Raw genomic sequence first — 27495 nt, 5'->3', positions numbered from 1 at the left:
CATATGTTGGTTTAAGTCCTACAATACATTCCTCAAAAAGGGCGTAGAAGAGCAAATTAATCCATCAACGTGTAGCATTCAATTTATTCCGGACCATTAAAGACGCCGCCTTCCGCGTAGAACCATACGTCATCCTCGCCGCCATATTGGATGGGTCAAAGCGGAGAATAAAGATTAGCTGCGTTTAACTGTACCAACAGGTTTGCCGTCCAAACGAGATCACATGGGATTACCTTTCACAGGTGAGACTGGAAAAATAATTTTCATTGTATTTGGTCATTATAATGTAATTTTACGAACAGATTTTCCTGACTTTGTGGCTAATATGAAGTCTCGCGCATAATAGTTTATGCACATGCGTCCTTACTACTTCTGTTGTTCTGGTGTCTCCGAAGGGACCGTCTTACAGCGCCCCTAGAGGTGTGGCATGTGTATTGCATCGTTTTCAGCAAGCGTTGCGTTGCCATATGGACCTGATATTTTACTGATCGTTGCCCATTTGGACGCGATATATTTTTAAATAACATCTCGTTGCCGTTGTCGTGTGGATGTAGCCTAAGGTCCCTTCACTGGCTTCCAGTAAGCTACAGAATTGACTTTAAAGCATTGCTGCTGGTGTACAAATCTCTAAATGGTACAGGGTCCAATTACCTCTCTGATATGTTGCAGCGGCCGAACCCAATCAGATCTACCAGATCGCAGCAGCAAAATTTACTGTTAAAACCTGTTGTTAAAACAAAGTGTGGTGAAGCAGCTTTTAGCTACTATGCAGTACAGCTATGGAACCAACTGCCAGAGGACATCAAAAATGCTCCTGCTGTTGGCAGCTTCAAATCTAGACTAAGGACCAAGCTGTTCTCAGATGCTTTCTGCTAACTGATAAAGATCATCATCTTTACATGTTTTAAACTTAACTTTTATTCTATTTTATTCTGCTGTTTTTTACTGAACTTTTACTTCATTTTATTTCTACTATTGTTTAATTCTTATTTTTTCTCTCTTCTTCCCCCTTTATTTTATGTAATTTTATTTTCTATTGTTTACTGTTTTGCTTTTACCTCTGTAAAGCACATTGAACTGCCACTGTGTATGAAATGCGCTATATAAATAAACTTGCCTTGCCTTGCTTTATACAAGCACATGAACTAGTCTAGTGTGTGTTTGTTCAGAGGCGGGCAGTGTTGTCTGGAGAAGTGGAGCCCACAGACGATGAATGCGAGTGGCACAGTGAAGGTGAAGAGGAAGAGCTGTCTGTGAGTATCTGCTTACTACATATCTGCTGGCATTTTGGTGAGCATTGCATCTTGGCCTGATATATGGAGCAAGAGACACCAAACTGATAAAGCAAAAAGCTCCCTGACCATCACATGCTCTGTGCAAAGTTGTATTAAATACACTGGAACACGGACAGCTGATGGCCAAGATGCACACTTAGGAAATAATATAACTCTCCATAGCTGAAGGAAAGTTGAAGTCTATATCTGTTTATAAAGGGGGGGAAAAGCAGATGTTCTGACTTGTCTACTACTTTACTCAATGGTATATAACACTTTTTTTTTTTATATGAACAAAATGAGATTTTTTTTTCTTATTATTGCAATTTGATTGAAGAAAGGCATCAATTCTGCATTTGGGCAACAATTGTATAAAACACGATGACCCTCATTTATCAAGCTAATGTAGAAAACTGCGCAAGTGTAGAAATCATCATACAATAGGGTTCACATGTGATTTCACGAAAAATTAGTATCTCACCAGTCACGGGGTAAAAACAATCAGGAGTTGATAAATGCGGCGGACTGAAAAATCATCATTTAAGTATTGCACCCCTAAATATTCTCGGTTTATGTGACTTGCCTGAAGAATTTATGAGACAGAGATGCATAATATGGCATCAAAGGAAAAAAAAAAAAACACCCAACACGTGTTCTGGCTTGGTGACAGAATGCATTCAGATGCACCATTGCTGAAAATTGATGACTGGCAAAGCTTTTGTTTAAATAGGTGACTGAATAAGCATCTAGCCTTATAACAAAAATTGCGAATCGGTTAGTTGCCTTTGGCAAAGTATGTTTAAATGATGAACATGTGGCTGCATATGCTTGGATCCCGGTTTTCTGTCATGCGTTCATTTCGTACATGATGGCCTGTGTCACTATTCTTCCTTGTTGACTGACCAGTGGCTATTGATGTCACATGACCTCAAGTGGAAAGGGAGAAACAAACATTGGAAAGGTAATCCATGAGTGAATATTATCTCATCTCATTATCTCTAGCCGCTTTATCCTGTTCTACAGGGTCTCAGGCAAGCTGGAGCCTATCCCAGCTGACTACAGGCGAAAGGCGGGGTACACCCTGGACAAGTCGCCAGGTCATCACAGGGCTGACACACAGACACAGACAACCATTCACACTCACATTCACACCTACGGTCAATTTAGAGTCACCAGTTAACCTAACCTGCATGTCTTTGGACTGTGGGGGAAACCGGAGCACCCGGAGGAAACCCACGCGGACACAGGGAGAACATGCAAACTCCGCACAGAAAGGCCCTCGCCGGCCACGGGGCTCGAACCCAGGACCTTCTTGCTGTGAGACGACAGCGCTAACCACTACACCACCGTGCCCCCTGAATATTATGTACTAAATAATAAATTCCCTGTGACTAAACAATGACTAAGTAAATGTAATGAATATATAGGATTTTTTTTATTGTACTTATTATATAGTGTCCAGTGTGATGTTAGCTTTGGGAGGACATGCCTACATGGGGGTTATTTTTACTCTGGATACAAGTTATTGGAGTAGAAATGTGCCTGTAATATAATGTGCAAAGAAGCGATTGCTCATGAGCATCCACTTGGACTTTATGGGTCCACGAATCTAGTTCACTTGACTTAATACCTAGTTTAGTAATGCAGATATGCTCCGAAAATAAATCTAATTGCAAAATGATATTTCTTTTCGGAGAACTGGTTACGCACACATCACTTTAGGCAGTCTATAAGCTCCTCCAATTTGCACTACTGTTTATAATTGCACTAGCCATATCCACAGACTTTTATCTGTTAGGTGCCTGTGTCACTTTATTGTTCTGATGTCAACATCAGGGACTTGTCATATTTTATATATCTCGTAATAATCTTTACGATTGGTGTGTATTAGTCCTATATTTTACGCTTAATGTTTATTGCTGCATCATAGGTTTGAGAGTAACGCAATTTCAATCTTCTGTATGTCCTGTACATATTGCAGTATTGACAGTAAAGTTGACTTTGATTTGACTTTTTGAAATTAAGGGTGCTTTCACGCCAACAGCAGTTGGTGCGCACTAAACAGTCCATTCAAACCAAAAGCTCTTAGTTCGGTTCGTTTTCGTCGGTGTGACCGCATCAGTCGCACTCGGGTGCGCACTAAATCAAGCAGACCGAGACCTCCAAAAAGGGGTGGTCTTGGGCCGCTTGATTCCGCACCAAATGTCAACCTCTAGTGCGGTCCCTCTGTTGAGAACGCGAACCTGGACCAACTCAGGAGTTTCAATTAAATTGACATTACAACAGTGCAGATGTTTCAGCTGTGTCAGGGTGCAGGCACTTACAGATGCAAACACGGGAGAGCAGGCTAACAGACTATAGCCTACCTTGTGGGTCTTTGGAAAGGTGCTTCTCTCATCATCAGCAGGACAGCATTGGTGAAAATAGCGCGTCTCCTCTGCCTGAAATGACGCGCTATACTCCTTCGGCGAATCCAGTATATCCGAAGATTGTTCTCCAGCTGCAGCCCCGACTCATTCCGGAACTGGATGTTTTGCCAGAAATGGGTAATGTTGACGATATAAAAAGCAAGGACCAGCGCAAGAAACAGTGTGCGAACGTGTCGCTCCATTGTGAAAGTCCAAATTGGCGCTTATTTCCACCGGAAGATGACGAAACGTCATTCAGACTAATCTGGTTCGTTTGCATCTGTGAACGCGGCCCACACGCAGTCTGTATGCTACAATGTAACAATTGTACTGCCTGGTGCGGACCAAATGATCAAACTAGCGGTGTGAAAGCGCCCTAAGTTCTCACCCCCCCCCTTGTCTGGTGGTCAGTCATCTATAGTCGACTAATTAATTAAAAAGACCCAGTGATTGCTGATGTGTTTTGCTCTCACAGGAGGATATGAAGAAGAAGGCTGCTCTGGAAGAGAAGAAAGCCGAAGATTCAGCCGCTGCTGAGGACGCTAAAGGCATCCCAGAGTTCTGGCTCACCATCTTCAAGCATGTGGACATGCTGGGGGAAATGCTACAGGTGAAACTTCTTAGTCCATATATATATATATATATATATATATATATATATATATATATATATATATATATATATATATATATTTAAAAAAAAAAATCCATTATCTCTCCCTAGCAGATGAGTTAGAAAACTCACAGCACAATAGGTTCACACTTGGGTTTAGACATAGTATCTAAATGTGGTTGAACTTGTAACAGAGAGGTTTTTAAAAAGGGAAGTTCTTGGCTGATGTGCAAATTTTCATCTAATCTAGCTAATAAACAATCTTTTTAGATGGTTTCATAGAACAACATATCTTGGATTAATTTTGAGGTTATTGGCCTGAGATTGAGTATTTTTAAATCAGACCTTTTTATTAAGTCGTCTATAGTTGACTTTTTTTTGGGGGGGGGGAAGAGTGTTTGTGTTACAATTTTGAGTAGTGTATTTATTTTTGGGATTGGACAGACCAGGCTCTCTGCCAATGCAAATAAGCAAACCAGTCAGCCAGAGCGAGAGGTAAACAGGAAGAGTATGCAAAAAATACGTTTAAACATTTTATCCCTGTAAAACCCTGTGTGCTTCCTTGGATACACTACCGTTCAAAAGTTTGGGGTCACTTTGAAATGTCCTTATTTTTGAAAGAAAAGCACTGTTCTTTCAATGAAGATCACTTTAAACTAATCAGAAATACACTCTATACATTGCTAATGTGGTAAATGACTATTCTAGCTGCAAATGTGTGGTTTTTGGTGCAATATCTCCATAGGTGTATAGAGGCCCATTTCCAGCAACTCTCACTCCAGTGTTCTAATGGTACAATGTGTTTGCTCATTGCCTCAGAAGGCTAATGGATGATTAGAAAACCCTTGTACAATCATGTTAGCACAGCTGAAAACAGTTGAGCTCTTTAGAGAAGCTATAAAACTGACCTTCCTTTGAGCAGATTGAGTTTCTGGAGCATCACATTTGTGGGGTCGATTAAATGCTCAAAATGGCCAGAAAAATGTCTTGACTATATTTTCTATTCATTTTACAACTTATGGTGGTAAATAAAAGTGTGACTTTTCATGGAAAACACAAAATTGTCTGGGTGACCCCAAACTTTTGAATGGTAGTGTATATTATTAAAGATCGTGCCTTTTGATGAACTGTGATCAAAAAAGTAAGGTGGAAGAAACCGCAGGCCACTTTTTTTCACATTCAGATGTCCTTCTTAGAGAGCGACAACCCTCTAAAGCAAATATGGAAGTCCTGCAGTGTTTACCCTTTCCCTTCTTTAACACACATCAACTTGTCTGCTTACTCGCATGACATTCTAACACTAATTTTATCCTATGAATGACCTGAATTTTACACACTTGCTCTAGAGCTTGGCTCTAACACATCTGGCTCTGGTATAGTTTTCTGTAAAGTTGCTTTGTGACAGTGTCAGGTCAAGTTTATTTGTATAGCGCTTTTAACAACAGACATTGTTGCAAAGCAGCTTTACAGAAAATTAAAGACTTTAAACATGAGCTAATTTTGTTCCCCAACGAGCAAGACTCAGAAGGGAACCCATCCTCATTTGGGTGATAACAGATAACGTGATTATAAATAACTCGCTTCTATAACAGTGTCCTGTAGAGTCATGAAGTAGAACTGTGAAACCAGGAAATTCATTATAGTTTTAACATGAAGTCTGTTTTATTGAATTATAAACTGTTCATTGATGGAAACTTGCGTGCAAAACTGTTTGACACTGCAGTCCTAAAATGAGCAAGTTAACTGTAGTCCTCAGGCATAAATGTATAACTGTAAGTGTCCAGAGCGTCTTCCAAGCATGACTTTCAACTGTCCGTATGGGGCCGTCCTCCACAGGAGTGATGTGATGAGACTCCAGCCAGACGTAGGGCATCAGGATGGATCAGGCAGGTCTGAGGAGCAGAAGAGGTCCGCACCACTGGTGTCTCAGGATTGACATGTAACTCGGGCTACGTTTACATTAGACCGTATCTGTCTCGTTTTCTTTGCGGATGCATTGTCCGTTTACATTAAACCGCCTGGAAACGCCGGGAAACGGGAATTCGCCAGCGTCCACGTATTCAATCCAGATCGTGTCAGCTCCGGTGCTGTGTAAACATTCAGAATACGCGGATACGCTGTGCTGAGCTCTAGCTGGCGTCTCATTGGACAACGTCACTGTGACATCCACCTTCCTGATTCGCTGGCGTTGGTCATGTGACGCGACTGCTGAAAAACGGCGCGGACTTCCGCCTTGTATCACCTTTCATTAAAGAGTATAAAAGTATGAAAATACTGCAAATACTGATGCAAATACTGCCCATTGTGTAGTTATGATTGTCTTTAGGCTTGCCATCCTTCCACTTGCAAGTGGTAAGTGATATGCGCTGGGATCACACACACAGCGGCTCAGTCCCGAATCACAGCTTGTTCACTTCACTCGCGTGCTCTGTTAGCTGCGCAGGGCCGGAGTGCGCACCCTCCAGAGGGCACTCGCTGTTCAGGGCGGAGTGATTTGGAGCGCAGGATGCCTGCGGAGCCGAGCGTATACGTGTATTGGTATTGCTGTGTGCACGCAAATCGTGTATTGGTGTTGCTGTGTGCACACTAATCGTTTTAAAAACGTTAATCTGATGATCCGCTGATACGGTCTAATGTAAACATGGGCTCAGAGGGGCAGGCAGAGGGTAGAGATTTGGGGGAGGGGGCACAGCTTGTTGGGTATGCTGTGTCACTTAGACTAAGAACAGTATACATTTTGCACTGAGTGCAAGCAGGGACTCCGGCAAGACCAACTATGGCGGCATAATTAAATGTCTGTTGTTAAAAGCGCTATACAAATAAACTTGACTTGAATGCTTTTCTCTGCTGGATCAGGCGTGTTGGATAAGGACTGGAACTCTGCAGCACAATAGATCTTCATGAGCAGGGTCAGCAGCCAGGATTTACACACCTACAAAGAGTAGGTGTATGCACAATAGGGTTGTGTGGTGTTGGGGTATACTGGGATATTTATAGATCTTGATGGTACAGTCAACAATACAGACACTCCTCTGTATGGAGGTGGTGTTGTAGTGCACAATGTCCACCACTAGAGGTCAGTCTGAAATAAACGGGATAATTGAGTATTCGAAATGTCTAGCAGTCATGGGAGACTGAGATGACCAACTAACCTTAACCTTCCACTGAAGTCCATTCAAGGTGTTTGGGATTTTTTATTTATTTTTATTTTTTTCCCCCTGTTTGGTTGGTTGGTTTTAAACCTAAATTGCAATATCGTGTTCCTACATCAGAAACGTATCCCCTAAGTGGCCACATGACTGTAATGAGAGTGGTCAAATTAATTCATGTATTTTTAGATGCGAAACACCTCCTAGACGTGACCACCTAACTAAATTTTTGTCCTTTTGTGACCCCAACAGTTTACTGGATGCATTAAAAAAGCATGGTGGTGCAGAAGGTAGCGTTACTCTCTCATAGCTCCAGGGTCCCCAGTAGAGATGAAATGATGTACAAATGTATTATCATGGTTATCAGTATTATTGCGGTCATGTTAAAATATTCAGAAATTACCGATGCGCAAACTGAAATCATTTCACCAAGTTATAGCTTGAAAACCACAAAATTAGCAGCACCATGCTCTCTGTTTGCAAAAACATTATTAGGGCTGCCACCAATAACTTTTTCTCTCCTGTCAATTAATCTATTGACTATTTTACAGATTTGTGAAATAATGAGTACTCTCTGCTCTGAGATGCTGGGGGTATGTGCACCGAAGGTGCTGAAACCATGCCCAATCTCGGCGAAGGTGCTGAAACCATGCCCAGTCACGGCAAAGTTGCAGCCTTCAATAATTTGAGACTGCAGAGCCGCAGTTTTAGGCCAGTGGTATTCAGCGCGGGTATTTATTTTATATATAATTTTTTTTTTGTTTATCTTAGCAACTGTTAAGCTAATCAACATTTCATTTTTGGGTTAAAGTTAAGTGAACAAAATTTTGATGAATTTGAATAACAACCACATGTTTTATTGCTGGCAAAATTTGGTTCTGTGGCCAAAGTATGTAAATAAGCATGACAGATTATGGTTAAATATGATTCCTGAATGTTTCCCACCAAAACCTCTAATGAAACTTCACTTTCTTAGTTTATTAGGCTTGCCAATATCTCAAAAAAAAAAAATCTTATTTCAGCTCACAGCTTTTGGTTTAATTTCATTGGAAAATGAGGACGGAATAATGTTAATTCATGCGGATTTTAAATGACCAGAGTTTTGCTATTACTCAGCCTATAACCTTGATATTGGTGCCATTTTTAAAGGGTTTTTCAAGCTCTTTTGATCTGTACAATTTGTTTTAGCATTTAACCATGTTCATGTCTTAAAGTAATGACGGATGTCGTTTCTCTTTACTTAGTTGAGCGGTTCTTGCTGTAATATGGATCACTACAGTTGTGGAATAGGGCTATTTACTGTATTTTTATTAGTTATTTACTGTTTGATCTCAAACACATTAAGAAGGCAAGAAATTGCACTAACTAACTTTTGATGAGGCACCTGTTCATTAAAAAGCATTCCAGGTGACTCCCTCATGAAGCTGGTTAAGATACCAATAGTGTGCAAAGCGTCAAGATAAACGCTGGCTACTTTGAAGAATCTAAAATATGAAACACATTTTAACACTTTTTTTTTTTTTTTTCTGGTTTACCACATAATTCCAGAAGAAGAAGCCTTTGTCACATGCACAACCATTCACAGGGATATTTGTCCTCTACATTTAACCCATCTGAAGCTGTGAACATATGCATGCACAGAAAGTGAGCAATGAGCGCACACACACATACCCAGAGCAGCGGGCAGCTATGCTACAGTGTCCAGGGAACAGCTGGGGGTTAGGTGCCTTGCTCACAAGGGCACTTCAGCCCAACTTTCAGCCCAAGGCCGTCCCATGTTAACCTAACCTGCATGTCTTTGGACTGTGGGGGAAACCGGAGCACCCGGAGGAAACCCACACAGACACTGGGAGAACATGCAAACTCCACACAGAAAGGCCCCTGTAGGCCGCTGGGCTTGAACCCAGAACCTTCTTGCTGTGAGGCGACAGTGCGAGCCACTACACCACCGTGCCGCCCTAGATCTTCTTTCGGCTGCTCCCGATTAGGGGTCGCCCCAGCGGATCTTTCGTCTCCATTGCTCGCTGTCTTCCGCATCCTTCTCTACCACACCTGCCACTTTCATGTCCTCTCTCACCACATCCATGTATCTCCTCTTTGGCCTTCCTCGTTTTCATGTGCCTGGCAGCTCCATCCTCAACATTCTCCTTCCAACATGCTCTGCATCTCTTCTCAGGATGTGCCCGTACCATCTCAGTCTCATCTCTCTTAGCTTAATTCCCATGCTGTCCCTCTGATGTGCTCGTTCCTTATCCTGTCCAACCTCCCATCGCAAACCTTAACATCCTCAACCGTGCCGCCCTATATGCATGTTCCATATGTTATTTCATAGTTTTGATGTCTTCAGTATTGTTCAATGTAGAAAATGGTCACAATATAGAAAAACCTATGAGAATGGGGTGTCCAGACTTTTGACTGGTACTGCAGTTCAGTGTTTTCATCAGTTATTTTCAAACCTGTATTTTCACTAAATTTGCTTTACACAGACTTTTTAACGTGAGCTTTTCAAACTATGGTAATCAACCACAGTTTTAATGATTAAAATTTGAAACGGTAGTACTGACCATCAGGAATTTTACCATGGTTTACGATGAAACACATAACCATTTCATCCCCAGTTCAATCCTGAACTCAGGTTATCATCTGCAGAGTTTTGCAATTTCTCCATGTTTCCATGCGAGTTTCCCCCTCACCTCCTTAAAAAATGCAGGTGGTAAATGAATGAGTGTATGCATGGTGTCCTGTGACAAACTGGCATCCCATGCAGGGTGTATTCTCACCTCACACCCAGTGTTTCTGAGATCCACTGCAAACCTGACCAGGACAAAGTGTTATCAGACCATCACATGATGATCTTTTTACTTTTTTGTTCTCCTTTAGGAGCATGACGAGCCCATCCTGAAACACCTGCAGGACATCACAGTGAAATTCTCGGCACCAGGAGAGCCAATGGTCTGTACTGAAAGCGCCAGTAATAATTTATCACAATTTGTATTGTAAAGGCTTGATATTTCTGACACTGTTAATTTTCTTTCCTAAACCAGAGCTTCACTTTGGAGTTCCATTTCGAACCCAACAGCTACTTCAGCAATAATGTTCTCACTAAAACGTACAAGATGAAATCAGAGCCAGATTCAGCAGACCCTTTCTCATTCGAGGGGCCAGAGATAGTGGACTGTGAGGGGTGAGAACCAGTTGCAATACACGTGCACTGCTTTCAGGAACAGAGTGAAATACGCTGGTTTTGATTGTCTCCATTGTATCTGTGTTTACACGCTGAAAACTGACATTGTGACATGGGTTTGGTTTTTATCTAGCTGCAAGATAGACTGGCAGAAAGGCAAGGACGTAACTGTGAAAACTATTAAGAAAAAGCAGAAGCACAAAGGTAGAGGAACAGTGAGGACCATCACCAAGGATGTGCCACAAGATTCCTTCTTTAATTTTTTTAATCCTGTCAAAGGTAAGATTACTTTTTGTTTTTCCGTCCATTCAGAGTGTCCCTGTGAACGTCAAACTTCACTTTCTACATTAGACGCCTTCATTGTGTTAGTGTCTCTGATGTACAGCTGGTGGCAGCACACATCCATCTGAGATTTAGTTTTAGCTGTTACAGATGTAGATGAAGGCCTTTGTCACCGTTACAGATAACACTAAGAGGTCGTTCACATTAACAAATATATGCGACTTGTATGTGATCCTCAGTATGAACGAAAAGCGACCTAAAAGTGTTCCGCATGCGCACTGCAGGATACGACGACGTCACACGCAGTGAGCATGGCCAGTGTTTACGGAAGTAAAACCGCCCGGTTGCGGTATGACTCACCAAATCTAGCTTGAATAGCTGTATCCCCCCAAATGGAAATCAGCTCCCTAACCTCTGCGTCCTTCCATTGAGAAGATTCAGAACCTTCACAGCCCGAAGCGTCCCTCGCATTGATGTCATGCGCAGGGGCGCAGATACGTTTTTTGAACTGGGGGGGACAAAAAACTGGGGGGGGGGGGGGACAAAGCTGCCAGCAAACCAACCCCAACCCCGATATGCCTGTCAAACTTGTTGTTAGTAACCATAGCAACCAAGCTCGAGCTCGCAACCTGTGCAGTCTGCGCAGCTCAACCAACCGAATATCAGTCTTTTTGTTTTATGTGAGTTGTTGCAACTATATGTATACACTGCTGTGCACCTCAATAAACCGAATGGTAATTAGTCTTTTGATTTTTCCGTGAGGTTTGCCTTATGCAAAGAAAGACAGCATAGACGTTTTTTCCTCCCTATAAGTAGGGGGGACCGAACGAGGTGAATTTAAATATGACTCGTCCCACCCTCTATCTGCGCCCGTGATTATGCGCCATGTTGTTGTAACTTTTTTGAGAGACGCGCCGCCTACTTCAGCGCAGAATAGTGACGTTTGTGGCTTGTTGATGACGTGTAAGTCGGATGAATGCGACCTGGCGGTTCAGACTGAAGTCGCATATGAAAAGAGCGGATAGGAATCGGAATTAGCACCACATATCCAAACAGCCTGGGTCGGATTTGAAAAAATCGGATCTGTGTCGTTCATATTGTCAATAAAAGATCGGATACAGGTCACATATGGGCGAAAAGATCGGATTTGAGTCACTTCAGCCTGCAGTGTGAACGTAGCCTAAAACATTTGTAGAATAAATTTCCTTGACCCTGGGTTATGATTATCCAACTATTTCAATATTAGGCTTATTATTTAAATATGTAGAATAATACTTTGGCTATTTATTGGTGCTATAGGGCAGGGGTTCTCAACCTTTTCTGCTTTGAGGCCCATCTATTCATACTTATAACGAGTCGAGGCCCATTAAAAAAGATCCCCTGTTATGCTGTAGTGCTCATCTATTCGATTAAAATCTAATAATCCATTGTAAAGTGTATTAATGGGATGCAACATCACTCCCTGTTACAGATGGGAGCCCAGGAATTAAATCAGTAAAAATAAACCATTTTTAATTGTAGGTATTTTGTATTTAAAACTGTATGGATGTGCCAGAAGCCAATGTAAAACCATGCATGCAGGGCATTCTCACTCAAAAGGGATTAATGATCCAAAAGTGGAGTCTGGTCCATTAACACAAGAACTTATTGCTATGTTTGTGTACAGCAAACAAACGAGTTATTAAAATCAAGAAGTGGATATAGAAGCCACTCAATGGGATTAGATCCTTACACGCTAACAAAGAAGGGTTTTTCCTTTGAGTTTGAAAATAATCTATCCGTTGAGTTCCCGGACATCTCAAACTACCTGGTGCTGCAGACATCGTTCTACACGGACACACAGATGAAAACCTGGAAGGGCATAGAGACGTACAACTTTTTATATGTGGCTGGGTGAAAGATCTGGGGATCAGAAAACAAGATAGATGGATTCTAAGTGCAGGAAGTGTGTTTATGAGCAGGCATGATACTGACAAAAACGAAAGCAGACTCATAAAGCAGAATATTAAAACAGCGTTATAAATATAGCGAGAAACAAACGTGACAGTGGTGATTGATAATACTTTGCAAAGCCTCTGTGAAATCAGTGTCCATATCTGCACGTGCTGATTGCACTCAAATCGGTATCAGGTGTTTCCCATAACAACTGGGTCCCAAGCGCGCACACAATGTTGCGCGGCCACACGAGCTGCACCAGACTCAAGTCCGTGAAGGCATGACAGTCAAGTGCTCACGTGCTGCGTGACCACAACTTCTAGCTCATGTGTATATTGCCACCAAAACGCCTCATTTTCATCGATAACCCATCACAAAGCATCGTGAGCTGTAGTGTGACCGTAGCTTAATGAGGTGGATGTGATGTCGGATGCAACCCAGCAATTGTACCCTACTGCAAGTAAAAATTAGATTCAATTTAGGAAGGGGGGAAAGGAGATCATGGCCCACTAGAGGGTGCAGTGGGCCGCGGCCCAGTGGTTGAGAAACACTACCACAGAGCATTTTGATCCTGACATTTCCACTAAATAAAACGCATTAAATCCAAGTTGATTTTATTTATAGACCACCTTGTTTTTGAGTTGTTTTGCATTGAATGAGTTTAAAATGGGGCGGCACAATGGTGTAATGGTTAGCGCTGTCGCCTCACAGCAAGAAGGTCCGGGTTCGAGCCCCGTGGCCGGCGAGGGCCTTTCTGTGCGGAGTTTGCATGTTCTCCCCGTGTCCGCGTGGGTTTCCTCCGGGTGCTCCGGTTTCCCCCACAGTCCAAAGACATGCAGGTTAGGTTAACTGGTGACTCTAAATTGGCCGTAGGTGTGAATGTGAGTGTGAATGGTTGTCTGTGTCTATGTGTCAGCCCTGTGATGACCTGGCGACTTGTCCAGGGTGTACCCCGCCTTTCGCCCGTAGTCAGCTGGGATAGGCTCCAGCTTGCCTGCGACCCTGTAGAAGGATAAAGCGGCTAGAGATAATGAGATGAGATGAGTTATGTTATGAGGAGTCTGTAAACAGAAAAGCAAGAATGCTTCTTTGTTACAATAAATATTTCCACAAGCTATATTTTAGTCTTACAAATAAGCACCCATTAATCCTAAGTGGCTGCTTGCCAACATGGAAAATCCATTTGCTTCTGGCATTTTGAGCTTTGGATATTTGTGTCATTATGTGTTTGTTTTTAGCAGCGGAACAGTGTGGCATGTGACCTCTCTTTGTGGCTACACTCTGTTGAGGTTCATTAATTTTAAATAATATATTTGTAGTAGAAATGATACAGATGCATAGATCATGTAGTCCAGAAATGTGAAGAGGAAAAAAAAATTCCCCCAGATTGATGAGGCCTAAAGAAAAGCTGGTGGAATTTGCTTGTACTGGGGGGGGGGGGATGATTAATAATTCATTTGCTGAGGTTTGACTGGAGAAGTCAGGTGTGCAGTCATGTGATGTATATAATTTTTTTTTTCCTTTTGAATGATCACTGGATGAGTGTAGTCATTCATTACCTGGTGTTAGTCGTGAATAGAAACACATGACACGTTTCCTTCTGTGCCACCTCCTTTTCACCTCAGCTAACGTTTGTCATTTTCATTCATTCATTCATCTTCTCATTTCCCAAGTGCCATTAGTTGTGAAAGAATGCAGTGCTGCCTGTTAAAAGGTTTATGATGTTTCTGATGAAAGCCACAGGGTGTGTGTGTGTGTGTGTGTGTGTGTTGGTGGGAAGAAAAGTAACTTTCTTCATAGGTGTGGCATTTAACTTGCCCTTAAGTGGTGGTGGAGCATGACTAGTCATCATAGCAGAAACTAACAGACTGAATGATTGCCATTTTCAGTTCATAAAAGCACCTGGATAAAAAAAAAAAAAGGGAGATTTTTTTTTTCTTCGTTCAGCTGATTTTCCTTTTTTATTTCTGTAATTTTGTTTCTCAAAAGCTTAAAAATATCAGCGTGTTTAAGTATATGTTAATATATTTCTCCTTTCTTCTTTCTTCCAGTATCTCCAGATGGAATGGTGAGTTGACCCTGCAGTTGTCCTGTTTGAGTGTTCGTCCTCCACTGTTTGTAAACATGCTTGGAGATTAGCTCAGCAGACTAACCAAGCATTGTGCAATCATTACCGTAAAGACACTTTAACTGCGTCTTTTCATCCTACATACAGTCGCAGCTGTTACAGCGCATCTATCTCTTTTTCTCGTTAGAATTGTTGGAACGTAGTTTTGTGCGTCACTGCAGTTTTCCTGTCAGCATTTCCTGTAGTGAGTAAATAAGCAGAGCGCCGTTCAAGTTGGGCTGAGCAGATTCCACAAATGGGATGAATAAGACCTTTTTTTAATATGGAATGTGTGCATTTACTTGAAATATTTACTTTTGTGCAATTTTTTTAAATTTATTGTGGTGATTTAATTTATACGTATAGGCATTATGCTGTAATTCTATACATTATTTATTCTTTCATTCTATGCGGTGTTGAGGAATTTTTTTTTTAATTTATATTTTGTGTGTGGGTTTTTTTTTTCCTTTCAGGATGAGGATTTGGACTTCACTCTTGCCACAGATTTTGAGATCGGTCATTTTTTCAGAGAGCGGATCATCCCCAGAGCGGTGTTGTATTTCACAGGAGAGGCTTTGGAAGATGATGAAAGCGTACGTCAACACTCTTAAATCATCTAGTGTCGTTTTTATTTATTTATATATATATATATATATATATATATATATATATATATATATATATATATATATATTATTTTTTTTTTTTTCCCCCCCTTTTTCATTCTTTTGTTTCCTTTCAGAGGCTCATACTTGCAAAAAATTATTTTCAAATGTGATCATGCATTTCATTTTGATATACAGTCAGATCCAAAAATATCTAGCTGTCTACCACAGTATACTGGACTTGAAATTAAATCCTGAACACGAGTTCAGTCTGTCCGCTTTAAATCGAGGTGAGTGAAGGGATTATAGCACGATTACGCTTGTTTTAGGCAAACTCTAATCTGATCTTCCTGTTTCTGAGGCTTACCAGTGGTTTACATCTTGTGGCAAACTGTCTGTCTGTCTTAATTCTGGTTAAGTCTCTTGATTGTTCACTTTGACATGGATATGCAGAACCAGTCAAAAGTTTGGACGCACCTAATTCAGTGTTTTTTTTCTTTATTAATTAAGTCACTTCATGTCTTAAAGTGCATATCCTGGACCAAATTGGGTTGTTGTTTTTTTTTTATTTTTTATTTATATGAAAGTATGTCCCTTTACACACTCATCCAGAAGGGTAATTTTGCACAAGGCCATCTGTCTACAGCAGAAAAAAATAAAACAAAATGCGTCTGGAAAAATCCCAAGGGAGTCTGGAGCCAGAATTGTGACGTCACCTGCGGAAGCGCCAGCAGGCCGTGAGAGCTTTGCACGGTTTCAGTGCACAGCCTGTGTAGACCAAGTTTAGCAGCTAGCGATTTTGCATTGAAATATGGAATTGTCACCAGAGTGCAATGTGGGAAACGACGAGTACTAATCCCATCAAGATTGGTGTTGCTACACCCTCCTACGATACATCTGTTAACCATTTTAATAATTACATGATAACGTTGAAGAAATTTGCAGGAAACCACCAGGTCATTTTCTCATAAACAAACCAGCGCTGACGTAGGATTCAGAGGGAGGCGTCCCGCACGTGACATCACGAAAATCAATGTTTCCCGGGAAATCCAAATGCCAAATTTTTTCAGAGGCGGACCAATTCGCCTCAAATGGCTTGATTTCAACTGAATGTTTCTGGTATTGCACAAGGTAAAAAAAAATTTGCACAAAATGTGATATTTGACCAAAGTTTAATATAAAATAGGAGAATTACATTGATCTTGCTCCTGAATTTACCCGTGATATGCACTTTAAAGTAAGGATGGGTGCCGTTTCTCTTTATTTAGCTGAGCAGTTCTTGATGTAATATGGATTACTATGGACCCTTTTCACGCGACGTCACGACAAACGCGGCCGCCATTTTGGACATGTACTACCAGTAGTTTACCACAGCCAGCATTGAGGAACGGCAGCAAAGAAAGTGTTTATTTTCAGCAAGACTTCCATCATGCCACTATATTGTTGTGCACCTGGATGTAGTAACCATCAGCAAACAAGGCAAGGTTTATCATTTTATCGGATCCCGACGGAGAAGATGGATAGCGGCCATTAACAGGAAAGATTGGCAGCCCTCGGCATACCAGCGCTTGTGTAGTGACCACTTTGTTGGAGATAAGACGAATAAAATTAGCCAGAAAAGGCATTACATTGCTGTTAACATTCTGTGGCGGCGAGTGTGTAACCAAATAGGCTAAAATAACCCACTGTAACCTCTTTGTTCTTCTGTAGTAGTTATTAGCTAACGACATTAGCTAGCATTGTGTTCCTTTGCTGTTGGTAGACTGTAGGACAGATCAGAGGCAGTGTCCTACAAACAGCGCTTAATTTGAGGGGGAGCAAGCCGGAGCACGCTCCGGAACCTCGGGCGTTGGCTCCGGCAGCTATTTACACTGGATCCGGTGATCCGACACCTCTTTTGACTATGTAACAAAAAAACAAATAATTAAATAAAAAATGCAAGTGTTAATGTCTGATTTTGATATCTGTCTTGTTGGTGATTTCTCTCATGAAACGACATCCACAAAATATCTGCAGATGAACTTAATTTGCAGTGTTATTACAAAACATGCCCAGAAGCGCAGCGCCGCCCCCCCCCCCTCTTTTTTCCGCACCGGAGCCGCTCATCCTCTGCGCTCCGGGACCTCCCACTTTACAAATTAAGCACTGCCTACAAATAAGTGTTCAAAACAAGAGGAACATGTATTTGTCTCTTAAATCCAGGCCGTTCCCTGTAATCTGTAACAACGGTTGGAGAAAGTAATGGCAAATAGTGAGTGCACAAACCATAGGAGGTAAACTGTACACAGTGCCAGGGCAGTGTGATGGTAAACATCGCTCTCTAAGCCTGCTAACCTCAATTTTTGAAAATACCTCTCCCTCTGCTCGCCCTGTAAATGCCCTACGTCGCTGGATAGCGAAGGTGTTTTCTGCATCTCGCTCCTTTTTCTTGTATGTTCTCCGTTTGTCGCCGCCTTCTCATTCAAACCAATTCGAGCCGAAGTCTGCTATATGTCCAAAATGGTGGTCGCGTTTACGAAGGTCACGTGACCTGAAAAGGGTCTATAGTTGTGGAATAGGGCTTTTTACTGTGGTGTTTTTTTTATTTTTTTTTTTAAACTGTTTGATCTCAAACGCATTAAGAAGGCAAGAAGTTGTATTAATTAACTTTTTTTTTTTTTTTGATGAAGCATGGTTGTTAATTGAAAAGCATTCCAGGTGATGACCTTATGAAGCTGGTTAAGATGATGCCAATAGTGTGCAAAGTGTCCTCAAGGTAAACGGTGGTTACTTTTGAAGAATCTTAAAATATGAAACACATTTTTGTGTGTTTACCACGTAACATATGGAACTGATATGTAATTATTTCGTCGTTTTGATGCCTTCAGTATTGTTCTCCAATGTAGGAAATGGTTAAAATGCAGAAAACCCTATGAATGAATGAGTGAGGAGGTGTGGTCAGACTTTTGACTGGTACTTTTATATACTGTATATATTTCCTCAAGGGTGTTTCTCATCTGGCCAGCTGTTGTGAAAGGTTTTTGTTTCTTCACCAGGGAAAGAATTTTTGTCATCCACCACAGGTGTTTTCCATGCTCTTCAGGGCCTTTTGGTGCTACTGAGCTCACCAGGGCCTTTTTTTTTTTTTAAAGAATGTACCAGATAGTTGATCTGGCCACACCTAATATTTTTGCTGTCTCTCTGATGGATTCATTTTTGACTTTTCAGCCTAATCATGGTGTGCTTCACGGGCAGCAACAGCTCTTTGGACTTCAAAATGAGAGCTAACAGTAACCGATTCCAAATGCCACAACTGAAAGGCCTCTGTACCTTTTTTATTTGTTCACCTGTAGTTAAAATAATGAAGGAATAACACACAGCTGGTCATGGAATGGCTGAGAGGTCAATTGTCCAATTACTTTTACTATAAAAAGTGCTGTAGTTCCTACACTAATTTGGATGTAAATGCCATTAAAGCTGAAACTCTGCACTTTAAGCTCATATTAATTATTTAATTTCAACTCCAATACACTACAGACAGCTGAAATATTTATGGACCACTGTGTCCAAATATTTATGGACCTGATTGTGTGTAATGTAAGTGTTGTATTAATTCCTCTTGCTGACTTGTATTTTTTTTTTCTGTCTGTGTGGGTGCAGTTTGAAGAGGAGGATGTTGAAGAAGGCGAAGAGGAGGTTAGTTGTATAAATCCGCAACAAATATTCATCAGTAAAATGCAGTAGAGATCTGCATGACTATGGTTTGAGCTGCTTTTGTGTGTTTCAGGACCTTGATGAAGAGGGTGAAGAGGAAGATGAAGGCGAAACTGACCCTACAGTTAGTGTTCATATCTGTGTTTTACTGAATTCTTTGGCATCCGTCTACAGTTAACAATTATTCTCTGAAGGTGAAGTGAATATTGGTGATTTTTATTATTCATACAGGACACTTATTCGATGGAATAAGAACGTGTTCTAGCAGATTTCATTCATTTGGCTTGATGGCATGCAATATTATTAGCATATCGCTTATCCTACGTGTATTACATCACTCTACCAAATGGAGATTGAGCGTTGAATATGGTTTAGTATATTGCATGGTTGTCAAGACAACATATCACGTTAGAGCTGATGCAAATATCCAGTGAGTTTTCTGCTGCGTATGCGCAGAAGCATTCCTTTATTCACCGGCAGCACCCGCAGTAAACTATCGCAGTGAATTGAAAATACCATAGGATACGCATTACGTGTAAAACTTCTGTGCTAGTGAGCAACTGACAATTTGTAAATAAACTTGTTGTAAAATCTATAATTGTTCCATCGAATGTGCATGTGTAATAATGTTGGCTGGCTTTTTTTGTGGTATATCAGATATATATTCAATTCAGCTAGCATGATATTGAACAAGTCAAAGATGAGTGAATGGAATCTATCTGATATACCACTCAACACCAGCTAGTGTTATTTAAATAATAACCGAGACAAAGTTGAGGTTATTATTCACCAATATTCACTGAGCCTGAGGTGGATAATTGTTTTAGTATAAATACACAGGTGGTTATTTTTAAAAAAAAATCGTATTTAGGAAAAAAAAATCATTAATTTAAAATGTGAAAAGTGGCATGTAATAATGGCGCGGCGCCGACTTGTCACTTATCTATGCGAGTCACGTAAAATACTTTTGTTTTGAAATCAGTAAAATAAATCGCAATACCACCTTACCTTTGAATAGTTTTAGACCAAACTTTGTAGCGTCTTTTAGTACTTTTAGGAACAGCATCTCTTTCATAATTTGTAATTCTTCCTCACGGTGATTGGCCGCCATTTTGCTGAGTCGCTTGAGGGGATTGGTTGAGAAATTGGGACTATTTCTCGATAATCAGCACACGATTTTCTATAATCACCTGTGTATTTATACTAAATGCACTTAATGATTGACTTTTGAATGATACTGTCTCAAGCACACTGATCACTGTGGGTCTGGGCTGTTCAACAGTGATAAGAAGAAACATGAGACTGAGGCCATAGTTCAAATTTGACAGAAATGCACAACTATTAAGTGTTTCTGGTGCACAACTCAAGCCTGTGAGACAAACGTAGTGCAGCACATTAGCCATCATTTCATTTGGCCTGTGTAGATGTAGGAAAAGCCACAGAACTATTCCCTTATTATAATTGTCTCCAAAAACAAAGTTTTTGTCAGTTACAGGAGCAAAACAGCACTGAGACCTCGCAGCTCTCTCCACCCTCCAGTGAGCTACTAAGATTTCTAAGCTATGGCTGTCATGAAAGACTTTACCTTAAAGGGCTGATGACACGAACATGACTCTATGCAATTTCTTAAATAAACTATACAACATGGCAAACATGTTAGATTTCTGTTATAAATACGTGAAAAGAAGCTGTTGTTACGCAAATATCCAACTTTTAATTGCACAGCGCAAGAAAACTGGGTCCGTGGCTCGCGGCCATGTTGTGACGTCAGCGGGAGAACACGCTGCGGTTCACTGGCTGTTCTACTCTGGTTCTACTCAATGGAAATGGCGCATGAAAACGCTGGTGAACTCTAGTGCTAGCTCTTCCTCCTCTGGGAGTCTAGAATTGTGTTGATCTCTTCCGAATAGAATCTGATAGCCTACCCTCTTTACCCTTTGCCTCTCGTTGCTAGGCGGCAGTTACATGAAAGCCGCAAGCTTTCACAAGCAAATACATGACTGATATCACGCCGACTTTATGATTACATTTATGATTATCATGTAGAATCTATAGCTCTACGTACCTTTATCTTATGTCGTTTCACAACACATGTTCTGACAGGAGGACTGTTTGGATCCGGCATAGCTACTAGTAGACCCCCTCCGGAATACTGGCAGTGTTGCCAGATTGGGAGGAATCCCGCCCAGTTGGGCGGTTTCAAGTGCATTTTGGTGGGTTTTGAACATATTTTGGGCTGGAAAACGTCAGCAGTATCTGGCAACAGATACTGCTGACGTTTTCCAGCCCAAAATATGTTCAAAACCCACCAAAATGCACTTGAAACCGCTCAACTGGGCGGGAAACCTCCCAATCTGGCAACACTGTGTAGGCACGGCTGATGGTAGTAACACACGTTTGTGCTGAACTGAACACCCAAGAGATTCTTTTAAGCTGGGAAGGGTGTCAAAACAATCCAAATCGAAGTGTTCAGAGCACAGGACAGATGTTGGTGAGGGCTCCCACTTGTCACGAGTGCGCCTGACTTGCTTCACCCACTTCGCATGCAGCTCGGGATCTCTGGGAAACTTGAATAAACTTACCCCATCCTTGTAGGTTTTGGAGCAAAAGCCGGCAACACAATGCGAAGGCATAACTTTTATTTTATATATATATATATATATATATATATATATATATATATATATATATATATAAAATAATAATAATAATAATAATAATGACAAACTGAACACCTGTCGCATCAACAACAAACTGGTAAGTTAGGAGGAAGGTTCTTTCTCTGACGTCATATAGCTCCTCCTCCTCCTTCGTCTCCTGGGTGCTGCAGCCCTGTCAAATTTGCCCAAATAGCCGCCTTTTTTATCATAACTTGTAAAATAGGCGCCTTCGTGAATTAATATATGGATCATCGGGAATTACTTTTTATGTTAAAACATCGCCAAAGATGTCAAAAACGTGTCATCAGCCCTTTAACATAACACGAAGCTGAATATGATAACCTGACTGATGAGCAGAAATTGCTTAAGGGACATTCCACTGAATGGGTGCCATTTGCTTGTTGTACCACTCCCAAATTAAACTTAATTTGTTACATCTTTTCAACAGTAATTATAATAACACACACACATTTAACTATTTAAAATGTGTATTGGTCAACCTCAGGCTACGTTTTTTTTTTTTGTTTTTTTTTACAAGGTTTGGAAGTCAAAGATGGCTGCATACTCTTTATATGAGTAACAGGACTGAAAGTAACAGGACTGAGTTTTTAGTGGGGGGGGGTGTTAGACCAAAAATTTTCTACCCCCTCCAAAATATGGAGATGATCTATCCAAGTATGGAAATACCAATATTTGGCCAACTGAAAAATGCTAACCCCCCTGTACATCCCTCTGAAGTTAATAACCCCTCCAAATAGTCAAAAACCGCCTTTTTCACTAATATAAGCATTCCTTAACGGAAATAACTCTTAAATATGACATCAAAAATCACAGTAATAACATTTCTCACAAAAAGAGTTGTTTAAGGCACTGGAAATGTGGCAGAAATTGTGTCTGAAATGTCCATTTTGACAATCAGTAGAGAATTACATAGTTTGCACTGATTTGTCAGTGATTATTTACCTGCAAGAATACAAATAATGATTATTTAATACATTGGGAGATATAATTCAGATATGAATCATTTGTGCATCCTGGTTCTTAAAACTAAATTAGTAACCTTAAGTAATGATCCTCTGTGCTTAAAAATAGTTCATATTTGAGGTATTACTGAAGAGTGTGACATTCATCAATAACTTTTTAAAACTTGCTGAAAAAGAGCAGAATTACTATGTGTTTAATTTACTTGAATGCAAGGTTACTTACCACTAAGCTTATTACCTTAAAATAATGATCATCTGCACTGAAAATGTTGTAGTCGTACCTAGTGTCATACCTGAAGAGGTTCGCATTCATTGATAACTTTAAAACACATTTAAAAAAAGCAGCATTCTAATATCAAACAGCACTGTAATGCATTTTGTCATATTGTAAGAATGGAAACTTTCAGAGGGTATGTACAGGGGGCTTAGCAAGGTTCAATTTAATAAAATTTGACATTTTCCCACATAGATGGACCATCTCCATATTTCTGGGGGGGGGGGAACATGGAAAAGTCAAAATTCTTAAAATAACAACACCCCCCATTTTTAGCCTAGGATTAGCTAATACATGGAATTAAGCCACATGGCGTCATCACTAATAGCATGACCACACTTGGCACATTTCTAGTGATTTTACCAAAAATCTGTATTTTTAAAATAAATATCATCTAAGAAATAATTTAAGTAACAGGACAGTATGTTGACATTGACCTAATCAGTCAAAGTTAAAAAATCAAATATACAGAAAAGTAAATGAGAGAACTAACTTTTGGTCTTCCCATGGCCTTCAGAAGAGACAACTGATGTAACTTCCTGTTGAGCATGTGATTTATGGAATGTTCCAAATTTGTCAGATGGGGTAATGTTTGGGTAACAGGACTGAGTGAAAACCCAGGCACACGACTAAAATGTGTATTAACTAAGATATTGTGGATTTCTTATGAAAAAAATATATTTAAACCGTGGATAGGATATGGAGTCACACAACAGTGCAAAAGAAATACTGTTTCTGAAGGATTTTAATCATAATATTTCATAGTTAAGTATAAAGTTAGAGTGCGGGGGACAGGTAGCACATGCTATTTTTCAGCGTTTTAGGTAGTTTTTATTACCTTTCTGTAGGAATTATACCAATTTGTGTAAGATGTTTTAAGATTTATGGAAGGAGTTTCAAGTATTAGCTCTTCGTAACAGTCACTAAATTTTATGCCGGTTCAAAAATTTCTTGGAATCATGACAAGTTGCTTCCCCCCCCCCCCCCAAGAGAGGAAAAACGGAGGCTGCGGTGTGCGTGATGTTTGTTTGTTTGTTTGTTTGTTTGTTTTATAGCTACTGTAACCCAAGTGATAACAGGAACTAACTTGTTTCATAGACCTTGCACAGCATTAGTCATTATAAAGTATGTAATCATTTTTTTTTTTATTTAAATTTTTTTATTACACTTGTACCACAGCAACTTGTAAAACACTTTGGAATGTGCCATTATTTAAAAAAAAAAATCAACTGGGGTGTGTGGGGGGTTGGGTGTGTAATGTGGCCCACAGCGATTGAGTTTGAGAATCCTGTTCTAATATCTGGCCCAGTCACACATTTATACATGAATAGACTCCCTTACGTTTTCTGGCCGTCGTAAGTGTTTTGTGCTATGTAAACTTTACGGGCATTATTGAAGAAATAAATGAAATGATTCCTGTTTCATGATTTTGTGACTTTGGAGTCTCGAGTTGAACAGCCCAGCATGCGTCTCGACTAATCTGCTTCTGATTGGTTAATAATTGGATTGACACTGAATTATGCATGTATGGTGCGTAATCTGATTGTTCCCCATCCCCTTTGTCCTCATTGCAGGCATGAATCATTTACACTTCCATGCATTCCTAGGTAAGGGGTGCTAGTTTCAGCACGTTGTCTGCTCCATGTTTGTAACCCCCTCTCTTTCCTCAGACCTTTTAATTTGCTTCCTCAGAATAAGCATCACATTAGTGTAATTTGCATCCACTCTGCATTTTACTGCTGCTACTTATTTCTGTTGCAGTTCTTTGTGGTTTTTCAGTATCCCAAGCTTATAATCTCCCCTGCATGTGCTGCTCTCCTCTTCCATCATACTCTTCCATTCATGCCCCTTTTCCACCAAAGCAGTTCCAGGGCTGGTTCGGGGCCAGTGCTTAGTTTGGAGCCGGGTTTTCTGTTTCCACTGACAAAGAACTGGCTCTGGGGCCAGAAAAACCGGTTCCAGGCTAGCACCAACTCTCTGCTGGGCCAGAGGAAAGAACCGCTTACGTCAGCGGGGGGGGGCGGCGCGGAGTTGTTAAGACCAACAACAATAAGAAGACCACGAAAGATCGCCATTTTTAAGCGACGAGAAGCAGCAGCTGTACAAACGCGAAGTCATTTTATTATTGTTGTTGCTGCTGCTGCTTCTTCCGCGTTGTTTTTGCTTCGATATTCGCGCCAAGGTTTATGCAAACGTAGCGACGTAACTGACGTATACAGCGACGTAATGACGTGGCTTCCCTTAGCACCGTGAGCTATGGAAAAGCAAACTGGTTCTCAGCTGGCTCGCAAGTTGAACGAGTTGTGAACCAGCCCTGGAACTGATTTGGTGGAAAAGGGGTATCAGTGGGGTTAGTTGGATGTTCATAATGACTTTTTTTTGTATGTGTATGTAGAAAGCGTCTCAGCCAGAAGAGTGTAAGCAGCAGTGAGAGCAGAGCTGGCCCCGGAGTGATCTCGTCCCCTGCTGGACCTGCCATATACCCTCAAACAATGCAATAGAAATCCAAACACCATGTAGGAAATGCATGATCATTTATGTTTACGCCACACAGAGGTTACCTCTGTGTTCAAAATAGAGCATTCAAAAAAATATATATAGGTGACCATGTATAGCAGTTCTGCACTCCACTCTTTTTGATCTAAGGCCTCTTTTGTAAACTCTTATGTATTTGACTGGATGTTTTGTGCAAAGAGTTTGTGTGTTTCCTCTTCCCCCCCCCCCCCCCCCCCAAGAATAGTTACCTTTTCTCACTTGTTTGTCACTGTTCCATGGTTGGTGACATGCAGAATTATGAAAACACCCCTGACTGTTTTCACACTGTAGATCACTCAGGGTTCGTTTGTTTGTTTTTAATTTAACAGTAGTTACAGTACAGTGGTTCTTGTCAAGCATGAAACTGCTGATAGGTAACTTATAATAAAACCTTTCTCTCTGTTACAGCACAGTCAAGTCAGTGTTAATTTTGGGAAGTCTCCATGTCTAGCCTCATGTCGCTAGATGAAATGGAGTAGTGTAACTGAAAACAGCGAAGGTTTGCCTTCAAGGCTTAGATCAGTGTCAACAGAACGGAGCAATCACTTGATTGCAGAGCTGCATTGATGCCAGTGTGGAGGGTACTTTTATAAACTCGGTGTATGCTTCTTAACATATTGATCTTAGCTCTGCTGACCCAGAACAAGCATCACTCCTGCTCTGACTCTTCTACCATTTAATCTTATTTTCAGTCTATGTGGCCACTGTGGGGTTTTTTTTGTTTGTTTGTTTTTCCTCCTTAATTTCAGGTTTAGCACTGTTTTCTTTTATATTTGCTTTAAACATAAGCCTAAAGGTTGCCAATGCTATTTTGCTACAGTATTCAGAGTGATGGGATTTTTTTTTTTTTCTTATTTCATTTTGTTCGATCAGGATCTTGGGTGAAAAGCAGCAGGCGACGGTTGGCCTCATGGCTTTCTTTTGCACATCAATGTTAGATCTCACAAAAAAAAAAAGCGTGGGAAATAAAAAGTGCTGATCACTCATGTTGGACAACACTGACATTTCAACAAGAAGCACTTTTACTTTGGTCTGGCTTTTCAGCGAGGTTTCTTTTGTTCTGTGATTTTCATGCTTAGATTTTTTTTTTTTTTTTTTTTTTAAGTTGCTCATGCGTGAGAGAGGGCAGATCTTAAAGCCACTGCCCAAGTATTAACTGTCTGCTAGCAATGGCCTTATGGGGATTGTCTTGGGTTTTAATGCAATATTTGTTTTCAATTTGTATAAAATAGTCAAGAGTATTCTATTAAACATTGTGTAATGTGATCCAGTGTGTACTTTGCTACGTGTGTGTGGATGTTTTTTAAATGTAACTTGACAGTATGCATTTTGTTGTATTCCCTATGACCTTCGCTCTGTGATGAGGAATGTCTGCACCCTTCATGAAGGGGAAAAAAAACTGTACTTGAGATTTCCATGAAGCCGGATTCCAGCTATACTGTAGCATGTTAAGAATCTCAGCACTGAGGCCTCTGATACAGTGGCTGTGAGGGCTGCTCTAACTTCTCGCCACTGGTGTGGATGGAATGTGATCTGACATTCTTCAAGATGCGTCTCAATTGCTTAATCTGGCAGCCAAGATTCCCTCACGGTTAACACGGCTGCTGTTTTGGTCAATGCTTTGAAACAACACCTTTTTGGTCATGGGCTGTCAGCAGGCCTGGTGCTTTAGCTCAGCACAGCACAATCTAACAGCTTTGTAGCCAGGTGAATGTTCTTCATGGATACTGCTGTGTTTTGCCAAGGTTTCATCAGAAAAGTGTTCTCATGCATTCCAGACTAGTCGTACGGTT

General features: G+C 40.7%; 1 protein-coding gene across 2 annotated transcripts in view; it reads left to right on the top strand.

Annotated features, from left to right (window-relative positions):
* nap1l4a (nucleosome assembly protein 1-like 4a) overlaps positions 1-26968 on the top strand; it is a 34827-nt gene extending 7859 nt beyond the window's left edge. Inside the window, exons 5-15 of one of the 2 annotated variants that reach the window (XM_060915071.1) lie at positions 1170-1253; positions 4158-4292; positions 10325-10396; positions 10489-10628; positions 10762-10907; positions 14897-14913; positions 15426-15545; positions 19197-19232; positions 19324-19374; positions 24742-24774; positions 25563-25620. In XM_060915071.1, the coding sequence (XP_060771054.1) occupies positions 1170-1253; positions 4158-4292; positions 10325-10396; positions 10489-10628; positions 10762-10907; positions 14897-14913; positions 15426-15545; positions 19197-19232; positions 19324-19374; positions 24742-24747 (807 nt within the window). In that variant the 3' untranslated portion in view covers positions 24748-24774; positions 25563-25620. Of the gene's footprint in view, positions 1-1169; positions 1254-4157; positions 4293-10324; positions 10397-10488; positions 10629-10761; positions 10908-14896; positions 14914-15425; positions 15546-19196; positions 19233-19323; positions 19375-24741; positions 24775-25562 lie in introns of both variants that reach the window. The other variant, XM_060915070.1, reaches the window with a different exon arrangement.
* The last annotated feature ends 527 nt before the right edge of the window (positions 26969-27495 follow it).

The sequence above is a fragment of the Neoarius graeffei genome, chromosome 2 (assembly GCF_027579695.1).
Source record: "Neoarius graeffei isolate fNeoGra1 chromosome 2, fNeoGra1.pri, whole genome shotgun sequence".
Classification (NCBI taxonomy): domain Eukaryota; kingdom Metazoa; phylum Chordata; class Actinopteri; order Siluriformes; family Ariidae; genus Neoarius; species Neoarius graeffei.
Note: the sequence above shows the minus strand (reverse complement) of the source record. Positions and strands in the feature narration are given on the sequence as shown.